The sequence below is a fragment of the Lepisosteus oculatus genome, chromosome 2 (genome assembly GCF_040954835.1).
Source record: "Lepisosteus oculatus isolate fLepOcu1 chromosome 2, fLepOcu1.hap2, whole genome shotgun sequence".
Classification (NCBI taxonomy): domain Eukaryota; kingdom Metazoa; phylum Chordata; class Actinopteri; order Semionotiformes; family Lepisosteidae; genus Lepisosteus; species Lepisosteus oculatus.
In genome coordinates this window covers 33,751,481-33,772,115 of record NC_090697.1, presented here as the reverse complement: position 1 = coordinate 33,772,115, position 20,635 = coordinate 33,751,481, and the positions used below count along the sequence as shown (strand labels likewise).

The following is a 20,635-nucleotide window of genomic DNA, read 5'->3' as shown; positions in this document are numbered from 1 at the left end:
CCATCTTATTATTTGTTTATTTGACTGTATGTTGCACAACCAAACCACAATTACCACAATTATTTTTGTAAAAGAATGGTCAACCATTGACCATGAATGGTCAGAATGTACCTTGCTGAAGGTTGCAGCAGTGCTCCGCTGGAATTTGAACCCACAACCTTCCGGTCGGAAGCCCAGAACCGTTAAAATGGCCACAGTGGTAGAGAAGTGCATTAGCTGGCCCATACCAGTACAAAGAAAAATGAAAAAATATGGTTGCAGGAGTGGAATATATAATTTTGTACTGTTAACATTGAACAGAAACTGTAAGAAAGCTGCTGCATACTTGTTTCAAAAATCTTCTTCAACACTTTGAAGGTAAACGTAGACTAATTTACTAGCTGAATCAATAGATTTCAGATCTCACTAATGATATGAGCAGCTGATGATATACTGCAGATAATAAGCCCAACTCAAGAACTGAAACAAGCACAAATTCACTGAATGTGAGGTGTGGTTTCCAAGGTTTGAGGCTGACACTGGAGAACTTGGTCTACAGAGACCGCTATTGGAAATCAATCTCTCAGATAAAGAAATGGAAATTAACCTCAAAGCTTTCCACAGTAATTTGTGAGAATGTGAAAGGCGATTTCAATCTTCTTTTGTGAAGCACAAAGTCATACAGTACATGGTTTGACTCATTTGAGCCACATTGTGTATACAGTCAAGGAAGGTGTGTATGTTGTGTGTGTGTGTATTGATTTCCTAATCACAAAGCCATACCATTTCTAATCGAAACCGATGACCTGAACAGCCGAGGTACTGACACATCTGTCCCTTGCTGTGTACTTATAATCACAGCCTGTTTCTCCTGCCCAGGCTCTGCATGTCGCTCACAGATACAGGAAGTTTCCTTTAACGAGACAGATCCGAGGTTAAAATACAATTGTTCTGCAATTTGATCTGCTGTGTTCCCGTTTCACCTGGGCAATTAAGGAATATGTGCACACTGGTAAGCTGACGACTAAAATATGAAGACAGTTTACCAGTACGTGAGCTATTGAATGAAAAATTCCAGACATAATTAGATGATTGGAGAAAGACACGGAATTCACACACACAACTGTGGTGCCCTCTGGTGACCACTTCAAGAAGTGAGCCAATTGTGAACAAATGGTGACCCAGGGACAGACCACCTATAAAGCGGGATATTGTACTAAGGCAATCTGAGTGACGTACCTTGCTCACAGGTATAAAACCAGCAACAGTCCTAGGATTTTAACCTATGGCCTTTCAGGTCTAGAGCCCTAACCCTGATTCTATACTAATGTGATCAAAAGATGGTCTCAGGTAAACACATTGTTCAGAGCACCCACACTAGTTTCACACAGTTTAAATATAGACCTCCCGCATGATCATCTGACTCATGCCCTCACACCATGAACAAGAGCAAACCCTGACAAGGTACCAGATACTGCTGTCTTTCTATATGTGTGCTGTTTTCTGCCTAGTGTAAACATGACAGGACTTTGGGCCAGAATCCTTATTTCTAAAAATTAAATTGTGAATATCCTGTTGTATGAAATTTATTAAAGAAATAATGGAACTCCTCATGTTCTTATATGAGCTGGAAAACAATAATTTATAACTGAAACAACTAAAAATTAGCATACAAACTTTGGGGTATTTACAGTATATCAGCCTTACCACAATAAAACAATTCAGACTAGATTTTGCTAGGACTTCATTCTCATCAAAATATCCTCCTTGTTTTCAGTCACAGCAGCACACATGGAAACACACTATCACACAACATACACAGATCTCAAACCCACCTCCTCCATCTTATACACATCTTTCTCTCCTCTCCTCAACATCGCAGAAAGTTCTATGGCAAGAAGACTGGAGGGGACAGTGAATTATGTTTAAAGCCCCTTATTCATTTTTATGATCAAAGTCTGTTTCTTCTTTCTTCCCACTGTGAGCGGAGATCATTATAAAGCTAAAAAACAAGTGTTACACCCACAACGTGCCTTCCTGAAAGTACTAATGACACAGAAAAGTGGGCACATTGCTTTCCAAATATAATGTCTAGTTTATACAAGTAAACCACTCCTGAAATTTCAGATGCCACTGCAGGCACCACACAGCGTTGTAATAATCTCGAGAACTTGAAGGGCATTTTTTAAGTTCGCCCTTAACACCCGACTTCAACACCCACTGACAAAACGTCACTGGTTCAGTGCGCTCTTAGGCTGTGGAATGATCTTCCTAACTCATATCTGATCTGGCAAGTTAACCAATATCTTCAAATCTGGTCTTAAAAACATATTTTGGTACTGTGCTTTTTAAATGTTTTGTTCACTGTATTAATTGTGAACCTGTGTCTTTGGTTGACATTTTATTGCAAAGCACTTTAAAATGAAGTATCATGATAGACACAACATAAAATAAAGCTCATGTTTTATTATGTTATAAATGAGAGAATAATATAATATTATAATATTTAGGTGTGCATAGTGACTTCCCTCATCTAATTAATAACTGCTGTGACTCTACCCAGAATGCCAGATTCTGGAAAACATCAGTATTAAAATCCCACTGAAATCATTAACATCTGATGTGGAATCTAACCTCTGCGGGTTTGAACAGCCACTTTGAAAAAATAAACCCGTCTTCCTTTTAGGGGTTTTCATCTTTCAGCTCCACGGTGCTCATCGATACTCAAGATGTTTCTTACATTAATGCCCTACATCTTTCTTTTGCACTATTTTAACTGATTTATCAAATACACCTCCAAAGTCCAAAAAAAAAAAAACAGCTGCAGCAGCCAAGTACCTTTCACTTACTTCCCTGTAACAATTCCAAACAGGAAGTTCCACACAATAACACTCAGGACGCTCCAGTTTCAGCTGGAAAGCACTGAAGCTTTGTTTTAATTGGGGAGACTTGGATTAGGGAATCTACAGACCATTCCTACATGTATGCTCTTTATAGATCAGACAATCATCCTACCACAGAGGCACAGAACAATTATAGGCATAGTTTATGTATGGGTGCACCCGTGTACAGGTGCCTTAGAATTCTGATTATGCAATCAACTGAAAACAAATACAGTATTGTTTTTAAACAAGTTTTGCAACTAGGGCCAATGAAACAATCTGGAAATCTCAAGCATGTATGAAGGATTGTCTTCTCTTCTTGGCAGGGAAACCAATTTCTTTTATTTATTCCCACAAAGTGCTGCAGCTGTTTTCGAGCTATTAAGTCAACTCAGTGTGTGTCCTTCAAATAATCGCGACTGCTGTATGCAATCACACAGTGTAGGCCTAATTAACTTTAAGAGAAGAACTCAGGCTGATTGCATATGTTTTCAAAACAATACACGAGACTGAACTAATACAAGTGTAATTTAACAGACTTTTCTGCACCTCCTTTGTAACCAGTCACAATATTCATTTAACTAACAAATAAAGGCTGTGACAAACAGCTACTTCCCATCTTTTTTAGCATGCGAAAACCCAGGATGCAGGCTCTCTATTTATAGGTGTTACAGGGAAATGGTTTATTTAAAGAAGACTAGAGGAAGGAATCTGAATGGTATCAATCAGTGGCGCTAAAAGTTAAATTATGAAAATCATTTTAAAGGACCAAGAATGCACCTTCAAAGGGTTATGTTTTAGCACTGACAAAGCGCTGTTGAAAACAAACTGGAATGCAGAACTGTGAACTAAAAGACACAGAATACGAACCTGCCTCCTCTTCACTACCTGGACTGAACTCACATTGCCTTGAGGCTAAAGTCTCACGTGCTGGCAAGAGAGTCGCATCTCTGAGGCATCAAAGCACAGGGTTACAGTACAACTGATGCACCAATTTCCCCCCACTTTCATGGCTTTCTGCAATTTCCTTCTGTTCCCTGAAGAAAACTGATCCTGAAAACCAAGCCAAGTCTAGCCGAGACTGAACTGCTTCTTCAGTTTTCCCAGCCTTGAGGAAAATATTTCAGAGAATCCAGGATCAAACATTTCAAAACAGGCAGAAATGCATTAGGATGCCGATACAGATTAAACTTAGAATTATCTAGGTGGTATTGTTATTCCTACCAAATACAAAAAATCAGTTTGGGCATTTCAAATCTGAACTTGCAGCTAGACACCCTGTGACCACACACAAGGGAGAATAGGTGCAACATACTTTGCCTTTAAAAAGTATATACCCTCCCGATGTGCAAATATTGTTGTGTTATGACCAGAGTTTTTAACGCACTGAAATATTGTTCCCTTTTTTCCCCACAAAACATGCACAACAATTTAATGGGACAAAAACATTTTTTTTTTAGTGTGTAGCAAATATTTACTGAAGTATTCCTCACCTGAGTCAATAATTTGTAGAGGCACCTTTTGAAGCAGTTACAGCTTTGAGTTTTCTTGGGTATGTTGCTATCGTCTTTGCACATCTGTATTTTGGGATACAGACTTACTAAAGGTAAAACTTCCGGCGCCGGAAAGATGGCGACGGTTTACAGAAAGCTCTCTTTACATTCAAACTGTCTGCATGTTTACTTGCACATTGTCTATTGTTTGTTTGTACATTGTCTTGATGCACTGTTTGCACTTTGTTTTGTTTTTTACACTTGTTTTACAATCGAGAGACTTTCTGTAAGTAAGAATTCCATTGTACCAGTACCGGTTACATATGGCAATAAAGTTCAAGTTCAAGTTCAAGTAAAGCTCTGTCAAGTTGGGTGCTGAGCATCAGTGAACCATAATCGTCAAGTCCTTCCAAACATTCTCAAGGGGATTCCTGTCTCAACTTCGGCTGGGCCACAATTTCACCTTCCTTTTTTTTTTAAGGCACTCCAGTGTCACTTTGGCTGTTTGTGTGGGGTTGTTGTCCTTCTGGAATGTAAGTCTTCAAGGTCTTTTGCTGACTGAAGCAGTTTGTCCTCGTGGGTTTGCCTGTATTTGGCTCCATTCATTGTTCCCTCTGTCCTATGTCTAAGGCTGGCGTCACACCATGACTTTTCCTAGGATTTTCTAGTCGTAGCCTTTATTAACATAATAATAAGAAAACCATAGCGAGTTGTAGAGAGTCGCAGCACGTTACTGTCAGTTGTGTAGTGTGACACCCCCAGCGACTCAAGCCGTAGTGGTGGGCAGTGAGCCAGATGTGTACTTGTGAGATAACGTGCCCATTATATTACACATTATAGCACAATACTAATTTGTTTACAATATTTGTTTTAAAGGGGTTTAATATTTTTAAATGTTTTATTTTTGTAAATTTGTTCTACATTTATAAAGAAGAATTATATTTTTGAAGATGTTTATTTGTGGAAAACAATGCCCGTGTAACATCTTTCAAGATGTTTACATGCTTGTTCTCCATGTTTGTTTATTTCCGTGCTGTGCTCCTCCTCTTATTCCGGTGTGCTCCACATTGATTAGCTGCCAAAATGAGGTGACTGTGGTACTTTCGCGGTACAATAAGAGATTTGGAACAGTGACAAAAAGTCGTGAGGAACTCTTGTAATTAATTAGTCACCCCCTGTGATTCCTAGTCATATAAGTTGACACCCTCTTGGACAAAAAAAAGGCAGTGAGATTCAGCAACTGCAGTCGTTACATTTGACACGCTCTCCGACTAGAAGTCGTGTCGTGTGACCCTGGCTTACTGTAAGTGCCCCAGTCCTTGCCACTGATAAGCAACCCCAAGGGAGGTAAATACTTTCTGAAGTATTCATACAGTATGTATACAGCATAGGAACAAGTAATAGGTTTATTCCATGTAAAAAAGAGAAGTAAGGAAACAAGGTTTCGGCTGCGGAGCCTTTCTTCTCTTTTCTGCATGGAATAAACCTATTACTTGTTCCTTTGCAGCCTACACATGCTGATGCGGCTACCTACTTGAGCTATATACAGTAGATGTTTGCATAAAAATGCGGTCTACTGGTGACAACAGAGCAGTATAAACGTATTTACAGTACTTCATAGAGAACTAGTTCAACCAGCACAATGTCTTTGTATTGAGGCCCCAGGGCAGGAGCTGGCATGTACAGTATATTCTGAAGAGAATCGAGTGGGGACCTGTGTCAGCTTGCAGGAAGCAAAGGAACAAGTAGAGGTAAAACGGAAAAAAAAACATGCTGGCCTCTCTCTTTAAAGATCAACAACTTAAATGTTGCGATATTCCTTTCTTTCTCCTTTCCAGTGTAGAACTAACCTCTACTAGTTCTTTTTATAATCTAGACCTCTGACAAACAAGCCAAGAGCATGCAGACTAAACAAACAACTGAGGTCTGCCAGCACTAATTAATATTCTATAGAATGTCTGTTCAGACAACATGTTCGCAGCCCAGTTTACGATTAAAAAAATGTATCTTGGCTGAATGAGCACTAGACCTATTGAAACAATTTTTATCAAGGCATCCAAAAATCTTTTCCAATTCTGGAGGTTTACTCCCAAAACATTTACAGCAAATAAATGTTTCCAATACATTTTTACAATATATAAGAGTTCACACAGAAAAGACCATAGCAATATGTCAGGGACAGGTGCTGCTCCGACTGTCAGATAGTCCTGAATTTATTATCCTTTAAACACAGACTTGTTTAGAAGGATGATATGAACAACAACAAAATTAAAATACCATGAAAAATGGCCAAATATACCCAACTCCTTTGTAAATAGTTGTATGTTCTTAAGGGCACTTATATTCCAAACTGGTCTGGAGATGTTACCCCAGCACCCCCACATCTCCATGTTCTGAGGTGACACTCCAGGATAGACTGCGACAGGAGCTAGGTGTCTTCAGACAACAGGTGTAGAGGAGAAACAGAGAAGTTAAGGGGGTCACACAAAGCCCTTTTGAAATACAGCGGTACGATTTTGATGCAAGTGTGTAACATCTTTAAGGTTACTGATCACAGAATCACAGCAGTAAAGTAACTCTAAATGCAAGAGAGTGCCTTATTCCTACAGGCGAAGAAACAATGGCATTTCCCATCTTCAATGCAACCCTCCCAATTTGTCATTACTAGTAATTGTATGATTCAGGTGTACTACTGCGGTCATGGTATGATCCAGGTGTACTGATGTGGTGTAAATCCATTTAATACCCTGAAGGGGATCTCTTTCATGTTACTTTGTTTTTAAATCCTTGAAATGTTCCCTTTAAAAGACAGACAATCATTTCATTAGCTTCCAAGTCATTCTGGGGGCCGCACGTAAGCCATCACAGAAGACCACAACCTGTCAGTACAGCCCAGAAATACAAAACCAGTTAACAGCATTTTGACAAAACTTCCATTTCAGAAATAGGTCTATAGATATCGTCATATGATATATAAATTTTAGAACTTAGGATGAAGTCTTTTATACCTGTTTTTTTTCTACAAGAAAAAAAAAATCATAATGTTAAAATTTGTATATAAATACTTTAAGAGTTTTAATTTCCCACAGTCCCGACGGGTAGAGCAGATATTCTTGTAGAAAGGATTTCTTCCTCACTCAAAGTGTAAAACTGCAAAAACAAAGAGCTGTTTTATGAACATGGCCCATAATATTTATAATCATATCAGCACAAAAACAGGTATTGTTGATGGTTTTATAACATTTCCCCCATTAATACCTAAAACAAAACATTTCTATTCTGACAAATAATATGGTGACTTTAAGGTCAGATATGGCATATACTGTACCTCCTAACCTTAAACTGACAGTATCATTGGGTTCATATGACCAAATGACCAGTTGTCTCTCAGAAAACAATGTACAGTACTTCAAGCTGTTTCTTACACTGACACTGAAAGACCTGAAGCATGGTCTCATTACCATAATCTACTGTACTTTCAATGAATTCTGGTGTCCTTCCAATTTAACACCAGCAGAGATAAATGCTCAGTTTTTGCCAAAACAACCCGTGATGAGATAAATGGGCCCCAAACTAGCCAGGGATGCAATTCGTAAATGATACAGCTCCTGGCACATGTTCTGTGTGAAGTGGAGGTGGGGGGAGAGGGAGGGGGTTGGTGGCAGAATACCTTGTCAGCTCCTTTTTGTTAATCTCAGCCAGTAGTTTTCATTGGCCCAACCTTGTGTTTATATCTTTTTGTCTCATGCACTGAATGGCTTCCATTATCCCCTTCTTGTTGCAGTTTTATTAGGAGATGATCACAAACAATCTGTGACACGATACAGACATCACCGCAGTGCATTGTTACCTTCAATGTTCTCATAGGCGGATTGCGACTATCAACACTATTACTTCTTAAAACTCTCTGTCCGCCTACACATTTGGATGTTTTTTCCTTATATTCCTGCTGAAAACAGGGCTAAAAGAGGGATGAGAGGGTGTGGGGTAGTTTTCCACTGGGACTGATTTGACAGGAGAGAAGTGTTGTGTCATTCAGCAAACGCACAGTCCAAAAATAAGCACAGAACGCCAGTGCTACAGTAGCACCAGGGTGAAACCTATGCCAGTGCTGTCATGGCGACTGTTCGTAAACTGTGTGGAAAGTTTTACAGAGGACAACTTCACTCCGGACAACCATACAGCTACAGTAGCTAAATAAAGAACAAAGTGTGGTAATCTAAAAGACAGATTTAAAATGTAAAGCAAAAAAAAAAAGCTAGAATAAACCACAATTGCAGGTCTTAACAAAAATTAAATTAAAATAACAAAATTCACACTGGTTATTAATGGTATTAAAGGATTTTTTTAGATCTTATTGAAACAAATAGAAAAATAGTTACCTGTATAATAAATATGGCTAAAGAAAAACAATTTATCCAAGTCTTTCTCATTCAACATGTTTAAGAAATATAATTCCAGGTCCTAGAAGAAGTACAAAATGCTTTAAGCGCTTTAAATCTCATGTTCATTCCTCATTTTTCAAACCTTCAATCCATCCATTTTCTAACCACTTTATCCAATACAGGGTCAAGAAGAGCTGCAGCGTAACCTGGCAAGTATTTTTCAAACTAATTTCTCAGAATTCATTGTTACTTTTAAATTTCTACAAATAAACAGAGCTCATCTGGTTTAGTCAAGCTCAGAAATCAACTGTAACAAATTGTAATGGGATGGGTAAATAACATCAAATTAAAACTTTAATTTGATGGTATTTACCCACACCGTAGTTAAATCAATTTGTAAATCAATTTTTTCTCCTTATGCCAACTTTCCTATCAAGCAAACTAGTCAGGGAATGTCGAGCTTAGCTTCTTTGTTCCTGGCACAATGTTTCCTGATCTTAATTTGGATAAACAACTGAAAATATATTTCCAAACAAAAATACAGACTTGTGTTATTATATTTACAATACGATTATTGTCAATAGTTTGACAATGCATGAGCTTTCAACTTCACTATGACAGTGACAGAAAACATACAGTAAGCAGCATGTGGAAAGCAGTTTGAAATCTTACCTTACTCATACTGTGCTCTATAATTTCCTGTTATCTTTGTCTGTTGAACTGAATAAAACGATAATATCCAGCACAAAAGCGAGCGAGTGAACACCTGTAATGCATGGTTAATCTCCATGAAAACCTATGTTGTAATGTTCTGAATGTTATTAAAGAGTGATAATTAATAGGTTTAACACTTGGTGCTTAATTATCATAACAGGAAAAGAGAAGGGAACAAGAAAAAGGCAAGAATATTGTTATTAATATTAGTTATTCTATTCCTAACTTCAAAGCACATTGATTACAGATAAAAATTGTTTTCTCACTCAGAAGAGCCTCAAATTGACATTGCTGTACAGTACCCAGATATTTATTGCCCATTGTGGTGAAGAACTCTAAGTAATTAATGCTGTGTCAATGAATTATTTATGGAAGGAAATCACACAGCTCCTTTTCTCTTTTCACTCATTTACACTCTTCTCTAACACTCCCACCTCTCCTGTTCTGCAATTAGAAACACATTTCTGTCTCTTCCTCATTCCAATTTACTTTCCAACTCCACCAATGCTGTTTCTGTAATAACATTCACGACCTGAGACATTCATGAATTTTAGTGCAGCACACTTTTTCAAGAGCATAGCCAAGAGGTTCTCATTTCACTTGAATGCAGAAGTCAGATACCCAAAGCTAAAATTCTGAAAACTGACACCAGCACCAATGAATTTCACATCCCGAAGTCAGGAAACAGACAATGGCAAGAACCTCAAACGGGAAGGGTGTTCTTTCCATCTGTGTCAATGCATACTGTGACACAGTAATAAGTGAAACACAGTCAGCACTTAGTGCAAACTGAACAGAAACCAGCCATACAGAAAAACACACACCCTGGAGTCTGGAACTGGCTCAAAAATTAACCTCTCCAAGGTCACAAATTCAGTGGTGAAAAGGAGGTTCAGCACAGATTCAGCCCTGGGACCAGCCAACATAGTTCGGTTATGAGGCCATCATCTGTTCTGTGAGTTGTCCATATCACCCTGCAACTCACAACTGGCAACCCACTGAAGCTAAGCAGGTGTGAGCCTGGTCAGTACCTGGATGGGAGACCTCCTGGGAAAAACTAAGGTTGCTGCTGGAAGAGGTGTTAGTGGGGCCAGCAGGGGGCGCTCACCCTGCGGTCTGTGTGGGTCCTAATGCCCCAGTATAGTGATGGGGACACTATACTGTAAACAGGCGCCGTCCTTCGGATGAGACGTAAAACCGAGGTCCTGACTCTCTGTGGTCATTAAAAATCCCAGGGCGCTTCTCGAAAAGAGTAGGGGTGTAACCCCGGTGTCCTGGCCAAATTTCCAATTGGCCCTTACCAATCATGGCCTCCTAATAATCCCCCTCTATGAATTGGCTACATCACTCTGCTCTCCTCCCCACTGATAGCTGATGTGTGGTGAGCGTTCTGGCGCACTATGGCTGCCGTCGCATCATCCAGGTGGATGCTACACACTGGTGGTGGTGGAGGGGAGTCCCCATTACCTGTAAAGCGCTTTGAGTGGAGTGTCCAGAAAAGCGCTATATAAGTGTAAGCAATTATTATTATTATTATTATTGTCCTGGAACCCTTGTATGGATGTGCAAAGTTGTGACCAAATGTGTGAGGATGTGGAAAATTAAGAATCTTACCCACTTGCGAAGCATGTCACACACAAAATGTTGTACAAAAACAGAAAGATTGAGTAATTTCTTCCAGTTTTCGTTGACAACTGAATGTGTTTCACAACTGTCTGTCAGAGTCCACACTGGATTTGGCCCAGATTTCCCACTGGGTGACTCCAACAGTTACCAGCATATGTTGCATTACTGGCAGTTTCACTGTATCACTGGGTGCAATGTCCTTGGGAAACCAGGGTACTGGGAGCTGTGTAGGTTAAAAGCATACAGCCACATACAGAAGGCTCGAAAGATATTAATACAACACATTAACAGGTTCTACCATTCATCTTCAATATGTCTTGGCCAGTAATTGCAGAATGTGGGATAGATGCCAGAATGTAGCAGTGGTATTTTAATGTCTACCTAGCAACCATTTGAAGCCTGATAGACAATGCGTGTACGCACAGTGACATTAGTCATTATCCCAGACATGCAGTCCCATGTGTCACCATTACAAGACATACCCGGAACATTCTTCATCATTGCCTTAAATTAACAGCATCAAATAGCCCACATACAGCAAATGCAGCATCTAGACTCGAATAGTGAAAGAAGTGCTTTTACACATCAACATTTTGAAGCAAACAGGGGCAACTCTAGTTACCAAAGATGGCAAGATATAACTTTTTTGTGATGAATCATGGTTTAAACTAAGCTTTGCTGACTGCAGGCTCTGGTGCAGGAGGAGAGATGATGTGAAGTGAATTATTGCTCCTATCTCACTGCCCAGAGCCACATGGATAATTCTTGTACTCAGTCTTTCCACTGTTAGTGACATCTGCAGGAAAGTTAATTTTAAAACATGATAGTAATTATCACCATAACAGTCAAGGGTTAGACAGACATTCCTTTGAGACTGTTTTGGCTCATCATATTCAAGAACGTCTTCAACCAGAGATCACTGTCAAGTTCTCGCAAGTCTTGCATCATAATAGAACAGCTCTCCCACCTCTGAGACATCTGTGTTGGCTGATGTCTTGACAATTTCAGTCATGCGTCAGGGCAAAAGGGGAGGGGGGGGGACAGGACACCTGTTTCTAGGCATCAGTGTCCCTGCATGTGCTCATGACACGAGCACAGCCAATCCGTAGTAGCACTAACTACACCAAAAAAACTGAACCAACTGAATCAGCCATATCAACCACAGACTTAGAAAATGGCTCCTCTCGCAGAATTGCAGTTGTGTTGTCTCCGTGAACACGTCATTAGAACATATATAGATAAATACATACATGTAAATATAAAATAAACTGTATATTTAGTCTGGAAAAACCAAGCCACGTGAAATCCATTTTCTACTTGGGTAAGAATTTGTTGTAGCCAACAATTTGTCACTAGTAAGACCTCATTTAGAATATTGTGTACAGTTGTGGCCATCATGGTATAGCAAACATATTGCTTCTTTGGAATAAGGCCAGGGAAGAGCAATCATTCTGAGAAAATCACCGACGGGCGGAAGGAACAGAATTGTTTGGTCTTGAACAGAGATGATTATGAGGGACGCGAAATGCTCAAAGCCAATGACAAAGTCAATTTAGCAGATTTCTTCAGAATGAGCAGGGGACTACGATTACACCAGGGGAAGCTATATGAAAGCAATTATAAAGTTTGGAACAAGGGGCACTTTTGGGTTGTGGGAGTAGGGAATACGCTGTCCTGTCATGGTGTTGAAGCCCGTACCTTGGCTTCTTTCAACAAACATCTGGATGAGATCCTTGGATCAATTAACCACTTACTACTAAATGGGCTTCGTGTTCCATATGTCTTCCTTCCATTTTGTACGTGCTTAGACAGTATGTTAATGAATTACCTCAGAACCTCCGATAAAACTGGGATTGCCAAATACATTTGTATGTTTAAAAAGATGAAGAAATATGCTCTGGGTAAAATACTTTACTCACATCATCAATTCTTTTAAAGTTCATTTTGCATTGGCTACCTGTTTAGTAAAGTAAGACTCCGCTCCACTCTGGATCTTCATATTTATAAAAAAACAAGCCTGAATGTTTTTATCTTTGTCATACCACATACAGTGCTTTGACCCTTCATACAAACTCTTCCTATTATGTTACTTTCTGTGAAATTACAGATCGACGTATACCCATTTCTTAAAATGTAATACATTTATTTAGAACGTTAATGCTCAGACTTCTAAAGATCAAATAAATCACACTTGTAGCACAAACAGAAATATGCCGAGTAGTTTCATATGTATTCAGATTTGTGAAATCAAAATTTGGTGAAATCAACTTTGGCAGCAAAGTAATTACATCTGTCTTTTTGGGTACATCTCATCTTTTTCGCAGATTTTACTACTTTGTTTATGACAGGCAAAGTCCAGGGGGAAATTTGGCCAGGACACCGGCTTGAACACCCCTGCTCTTTTTGAGAGGTGCCCTCGGATTATTAATGAGAGCGGAGAGTCAGGACCTCAGTTTTACATTTTATCCAATGGACAGCGCCATTTTTACTGTATAGGGTCCCCGTCTCTATACAGGGGCATTGGAACAAAATACAGACCACAGTGTGAGCACCTGATAAGCTGCTGGCCCCTCTAACACCTCTTCCAGCAGCAACCCTAGCTTTCCCAGGAGGTCTCCCATCCAGCTACTGACCAGGCTTCAGTGGGTTATCAATTGTGAGCTGCTGGGCTATTTAGCTGCTGGATAACAAAAAGTTAATTTTGCTTCCAGGTTTAGGTCTGAAGTATGTTTTTCTCTAAGATTTACCAGTACTTTTTTCTTTCCGTCTTCCCTTTAGTCTTAATAGGCTTCCCAGTCCCTGTTGGCGAGAAGCAGATCTATAGAATAATGCTGCTACCACCATGCTTGACAACAGCAGTGACTGACGGTTTCTCTTTGCTGGGTTTGCATTAGATGTAACGCTTTGCAACTAAACCAAAAAATTCAAATTCTGTCTTGTCTGACCATAAATTGTGTTTCCATTGTCACTTATGTGCACTGTTGCGAGTCCTGAGATGGGTTTTTCAGTTCCATACAACCCTTCTTTGTAGAGTATTAGTAGCTCATACACATTTTCTCCCATCCCAGCTCTCGACTTCTGTCTGGCTACATAGTTCCGAGGGACAGTCTGATCTAGTCTGTGTCTGTGGGGCCTGATCGACACTACACTTCCTCATGATCACCTTCATAGTGTTCAGTGTTATTGTTATGGAACCTTTCTCCTGATCTACATTTCTATTTCCGAGTTTGAAAGCTCCTTTGTCTCCACTGAAATATTGAATCCTTGTTTGAAATTCACTACCAGACTGATCACTTGATCGTGAATATAATGATATTAAGGTATTGTTTAACAACTTGAGTATGATCACAATTTATTGTTCTTTTTCATTTTCAGTTGTTTTTCAAACTCTACTTTCAAGACAGTAACAAGATAAAGCAAAATGTATATGTAATACTTAGGGAGGAATGCCACCTTAGAGAAAGGTTAAAATTAAGAGCTTGTTATAATTATGTTATGTCCATAGGCTTTTTCATGTTACAATTATAATGATGTATCAATTAACTGCTCCTATAACACAGTGATGCCAATAGTGCCAGCAGTGACCCCTGTGAGAAGCCAACCACTTGTGATCAGCATAAACACGCTCTCATTTGTAATTATGGAAGAAAACATGCCAGCTCCCAGTTTCCCTGTCTCTTGGCATGGATGTTATATTCAAAGTCCCTTATTAAACTGCTGCAAAATTAAACACATTACTGACCAAACATCTAAGTTTTACAGAACTCTCAGGAAACCAAAAACTGTATACTAATGTCCAAATACTCTAAGATCCACTCTCTATAGGACAAAATTGAAAATGATCATTTACGTTTGCCTTAAACAACCCTCCTTTTCTACTTCTACCAAGATTCTTACTCACAGAATGTGAAATTAATCTGATTGAATTAATTATACTGCACTAGGGGTTCTTCCTCAAATCCTCAAACACAGTTGACCTACTTTTTCCTCAGACTCAGGACTGGCTGGAGTTTAGGAAGAAACCCAGTAGTTCCCATGGGATATTTTTTCTATAAAACAAACATTTTTTTTTTTACGAGATGCTCCTATTCCACATCTAGCTGATATTGGTCACAAAGAAAAGATGTTTTAATGTGTGCAACATAAACCGAACTATGTAGTATTTGTGTGCCTAGCTTACCGTGTGATCTCACACTGCATTATATAGAGGACGTCTTACTTGCAAAAGCACAGAGTGCCAGTAACAACCACTGTTTTTTTAATGATACCCCTGAGTTATTTAAAAAAATGCAAATCCTCACAAACCAAGTGATAAAGATTTCTAGGTATCATGGAACACCTTACAAATAAATCTGAGCGGAGTGTGTTATTTATAATTTCAAAAAACAATAAAACTTTTAACACACCAATAAAATTAGCCAGGGTGGCAGAGCAAGCAATATGAATGGTGTTTATGATAGTGTGCAATTAAATACAATAAGGGAATACACCAGCATGCACTGTACAGTGAGAATCCAATCATCCTGGTTTCTCACTTTTCTCTCCCCTGCCCTCTGGTAAGCGTTATAAGAGCATAAAGGCACAAACTTCCAGATTCAGAGACAGCTTCTTCCCACAAGCTGTCAGATTATTGAATTCTACCCCTAACACTGAATCACACTGATGTTTTTTCTTCTTCTCACACATGCTTGTCTAACTTGTATTTAAGGTGTATATTATTTAACATTGTTGTTGCTGCTGCTGCTGCTCTGTTTATGTTTTGGTGCTTCATTGATGTCTTTGTATTAGAGCATACATGCAAATAAGCATTTCATTGCACTTGTGCATAGGACAATAAACTGAAGTGAAACTGAACTGTACTGTAACAGAGATTAATCTTTCAATAGCAGCATTTACCACTGTAATAGACTCTAACCTGCTTTAGGAAAATGAGAAGGTCAGGAAATCATGCTTCAATTTCTGATGATTCATAGGATGGAGGTTTGTTTAACAAAAAAATAGAATGATGACAAACAAGGATCAATAAGCTTTCACAGAAGAAAACGGCATACTTTTCAGTTAATAAAACTCAAAGAAATTTTATCACAACAACACACTCCTACTTTCTCAAAACCGAACAATCTCTTCTAGAATCTCTGTAGGACCTTGAAAATGGTTTTCTTCTCACCACTGTCCTCTGCAGTTAAGAGACAGTTTGATACCTCAGTGATAAATTTGCTCTGGTACTAAGAAAATAACACCTGTGGCACAACTCAGAATTAAAAGCTGTCCAGGTAAATTATACACTCATAACGAATGTTCAAGATGACAGTATTTTGTGACCTCTGTTGTCGTATCTTAAACACACTCCATTCAATGGTCTGAGATAAAAAAGCTAACACTTTCACCTCGAACTACTGAATGAAGGTGATCAGCTACATACAGCGACAACTGCAGATGGTATAAAATCACTCAAAACTGAAAATATATGTGTTCCAGCAACATTGCATACAGCCAACAAAGCACTAGAAGACAGAATGAAAAAATGTTGCATACAGTATCTGCTTTAACTGCCATGAAAAATTAAGATATTCTCTTATCTTGAAGGCGGATTCTCTTCAAAAATAATGTTTTTGTTTCCATACAAGTTTGTTTAACAGCTCTACCAAATGCATTCCAGCTACAAAGTAGAATGATGGAAGAATAACACCATCTATATCAGAATATCTGTATTTCCAAAGCAATGGGGTGGGTATTGTGCTACTATATTGGTATAACAATACTGACACTAGTAATATAATACTGATCATCATTTTGCACCATGGCATAAGCTAGTCTTTTTGTTGACACTTCTATGAAAGTCTATGAAAGAAGCAGTAGTTCTGCAAGAATTGTTAAAAGAGCACCAGCTGAGTGTCCCTAAGTGTCCATAAATGCAGCCAAGGGAAAAACCGTTTCTTTAACAATTCTAAAAGCTCATCCAAGAAAGGAGTGGAGTAGAACAATCCTTTAAGGAGGAGTAGTCTTCTCATTCCTCTCTGATTTCTTTAATACTGTACATTCACATTTTTTATCCGCAGTAAATTGTTACATTCATCCTAATGTTTTGGATAAAACAGTCACACAAAAATGGTGTTTGTCAAAAAGAACAATAAAATGATCAACTCAACTGTTAATTTATGTATTTTTTCAGAGAATCCACTTGGGACCCAACTTTGTCTTCAAAGAAATATTAAGTAGACCTTGGGTGCAATGACAGTTTTTAAATAAATAAAATGACAAATTTACACATCATAGCATATGCAATTTAGATCACAAAAGAGAGCCATGACAGAAAATTCCCCTACAACAAGTCTGCTTCACAGCAAATGCTTTGTGTTAAAAATTAGTTTCATCAATGTTCAAATGTCACCTTTCTAGGAGCAAGGCTGCTCTTTATTAAAGGGTATATACAGGACTCGCCAGGCAAACACCTTTCGTGGATTTTAGTATAAGACATAATGCACTATGTGTTCTGTTCAAGTACAACTGTCCGCTCACAGACATGGCAAGCCTTCAAGACCCACAGATGAACAATTCACGAATGCCTGTCTGTGGACAACACCACCTGTGCAGCTCATTTACAACTGTAAGCAACTTTCTTTTTTTAAGATAAGATCACTTTATTGGCCATGTACAATTTATTGTCTTAGGAATTTGTCTTTTCGCATACCCCAACTTGCTCTCCATGAGACACACAGACAGGGAGAGAGGCTTGGGGTCAGAGCGCAGGGTCAGCTGGCGCCCCTGGAGCAGTTGGGGTTAAGGGCCTTGCTCAGGGGCCCAGTGGAGTAGGATTCCTCTGCCGGCCGTGGGATACGAACCGTCAACCTTCCAGCCACAGGGGCAGATCCTAAGCCACAGAGCCACCACACCGCCCCACACCTGAAGATGTATCTCTGCACTAATTCAAATGATTCAATTGCTTTGCAACAGTGGATGCAAGTACAGTAGGAGGTTTTAAAAACCATAAGAAGCTATAAAGTAATACATCAATCATCAGTGCATTTGCTCAACTAAAATAATAAAAATGATACCTTTACAGTCACAAAAGACAACAGCTAAGTGTCATAAGGAGTGTATTATAAATATAAATCCAGAATTTACATAAAAGAACTGTCTGGATGGGATCCTTGAATCAACTGACTGCTAGCAACCAAATGGAGTAGATCGGCCTCCTCTTATTTGTAACCTTTCGTATAAACTTATGGTCGTACATTGTGATTGATTGATTGATTATTAAGTTCGATGTGTTTCTGACTAACACATCGGAGAGTTTCGCAAAGTGGCGTGAAATCATGGATTCTGGCAAGCTTTACCTGTTGAAAGGAGCTGTAAGCTCATGTTAATTAACTGAACGTATCTCATGTCATGCCAACTGTCTTGGGATAGCCATGTGCATGCCATTTCAAATGAGTCAACTATAACCAACATCTTCACAAATTCACTTAAAAACACGTTGATCAGGATTTGTAGCCTATGGACATAGATGCATTACTGCATCATCGGATTGGAAGACTGAAAGACCAATCAACAGCTCTGAACTGGTGGATGGATGGTGATATAACTGCTCAAAGTCAAATTCACAGATGGTTCAGGAATGATAAACCTATGCACAGGTGCACTGTTGCAGAACAGCAGCACACCGTTGCACAACATTTCCTGACAGGGTTTCTGGTTTCCAGATGCGAATTACTGTAGTACCAATGAATCAAACTCATTAAAACCTTGGAAGCTGAGAAACGTACAATATCGATTTAACATGTTTGACGTGGTGGATCTCCCCATAGAAAGCAGTCATAGAGACATCATTGCATACATTCTTTTGGGATCTTTCTCGGGATTAACAGAAAATAATCCAAACGAACTGTAAAACTGTAACAAAAGCCTCTGGCAAACCACTGAGAAACCAAAAGCCAACTGCTACACAGAATGAATAACTGAAGTGGAAGTCTTACAACGGGTTTACACAAGTATTAATCAATGCTGGCGCTTCACGTTCAGCACCAAGAAACCTCTCTTTCCTACCTGCACACTCCTGAGCACGCAGTCGGACCTCTCTCTGACATCAGCGTGTGGACATCTTCTGGAGAGCATGAGCAGGCGAGCCAGCATGTCGTTCAAGTCGTCCGGGGAGCGGGCAGGTGAGCCGGGGGTCCGGGGCACCCCACAGACGGGGCCAATCTTTTCCGCTCTGCTCATCACGTCCTGTCTGATGTTTTCCATGGCCGCTTCTCTGGAGTTGGCATCTCTGCTACCCAGCCCATCCCACCTCCCTGCAGCCAACCGAACAATACCCTCCATCTTCCAGCGCTTGGCTTCAGGTTTCTACTTCACGTTTACACTTTTGGGAGCTGTGTTTACTTTCTGCGACCAGGCGAATACTTGGATTTTTAAAATACGTACATTATTTTTTCAGTCCTTGCTACGTCAGGGTTTGTTTACTCTCCTAATTGAGCAACTACTATATTTTTAAATCAGAACTCGAGAAAACCGTAAAATCATTCTAAAACTAAATCTCCTGTTTAGTTTCATTCCGTTATTACTTCTTAGAATATTGTTCAACATAAAACAACATTAACATTGAAAAATGTTTTTTTTTTTGCTTTGCACTTCCAGTATAGTGCGCTGATCTTCTGATAAAATCTACAATAAACGTAACTGCAGCTGGCGTGCTGAAGGCTTCATTCGATAAAACCTGCCAAACATTAGCTTGTCAGTGTGTTAAAACTACAAGGAAATCAAAATAACACGTTTTCACATGCAAACTAAATGAAATAATATTCAACTTTTCTGTTCGAAGCTTGCGCTGAAAAATTCAGAACTCTAGCTGTGGGCAGCTGTAATACTCCCTATTTTTTATTAGTAAAGGCATGTCTGACAGCTTTCCCTTTAAACACTGGGATGAATGACATATTTACCCATTTGGGCATCATAGGGGATTCGTTTTTGTTGTGATTAAAAATTATTTCTGTACTTTTTAAAACTGTTATACTTCACATGAGTTACCCAGTTGTTTTACGTCGTTTGTTGTTTTACCTGCAGAGGAAAAAAAGTAAAATGCAAGAAATTATCACGCAAGTTATGTAAACATTTTCATCCAAACATTTAAATTGCACTTACATCACAAAAGCCAAACCATACATATATCTCATTCACTAAAACACATTGACATTAGATTAAAATACCCAATAAAATGGACAGTCATCCGTTAGCTTTGCTCTGTAAGTGGAGCATACAGTACAGTCCGGCACTTAAGTATTTCTATGCTAAACATGAAATAAGAGCACGACGTATTAAATACATTGCTCAAACCTACATGCCCATGTCCAAAAGTCCTGCAGCGATTGCTCCCGTTTCAGCACTGACCACTACGAAACTCCTCACTACCAAGCCGAAGGCTTGGTATTAATGACGGTTCACTTACTCAATTGAATTTCATGAATGCAAAGTAGAGGCGGGTGCTCTCGATCACTGCTCCAATAGACAACACCAGAGGGCGTTCCAAGCTTCATCATTATCAAGGTCGTCGCATGTG

The 20,635-nt window shown here is 39.2% G+C and overlaps 1 protein-coding gene across 4 annotated transcripts in view; it reads right to left on the bottom strand.

The window, feature by feature from the left end:
* The window catches only part of sesn1 (sestrin 1), a 79,122-nt gene extending 58,641 nt beyond the window's left edge, over positions 1-20,481 (bottom strand). For 2 of the 4 annotated variants that reach the window (XM_015350324.2, XM_015350334.2), the window contains exons 1-2: positions 20,417-20,478; positions 19,126-20,136 (exon numbers count right to left, since the gene is read on the bottom strand). In XM_015350324.2, the coding sequence (XP_015205810.1) occupies positions 19,126-19,401 (276 nt within the window). In that variant the 5' untranslated portion in view covers positions 19,402-20,136; positions 20,417-20,478. Of the gene's footprint in view, positions 1-19,125; positions 20,137-20,416 lie in introns of all 4 variants that reach the window. The other 2 variants (XM_015350317.2, XM_015350343.2) reach the window with 2 other exon arrangements.
* Between the last annotated feature and the right edge of the window lie 154 nt (positions 20,482-20,635).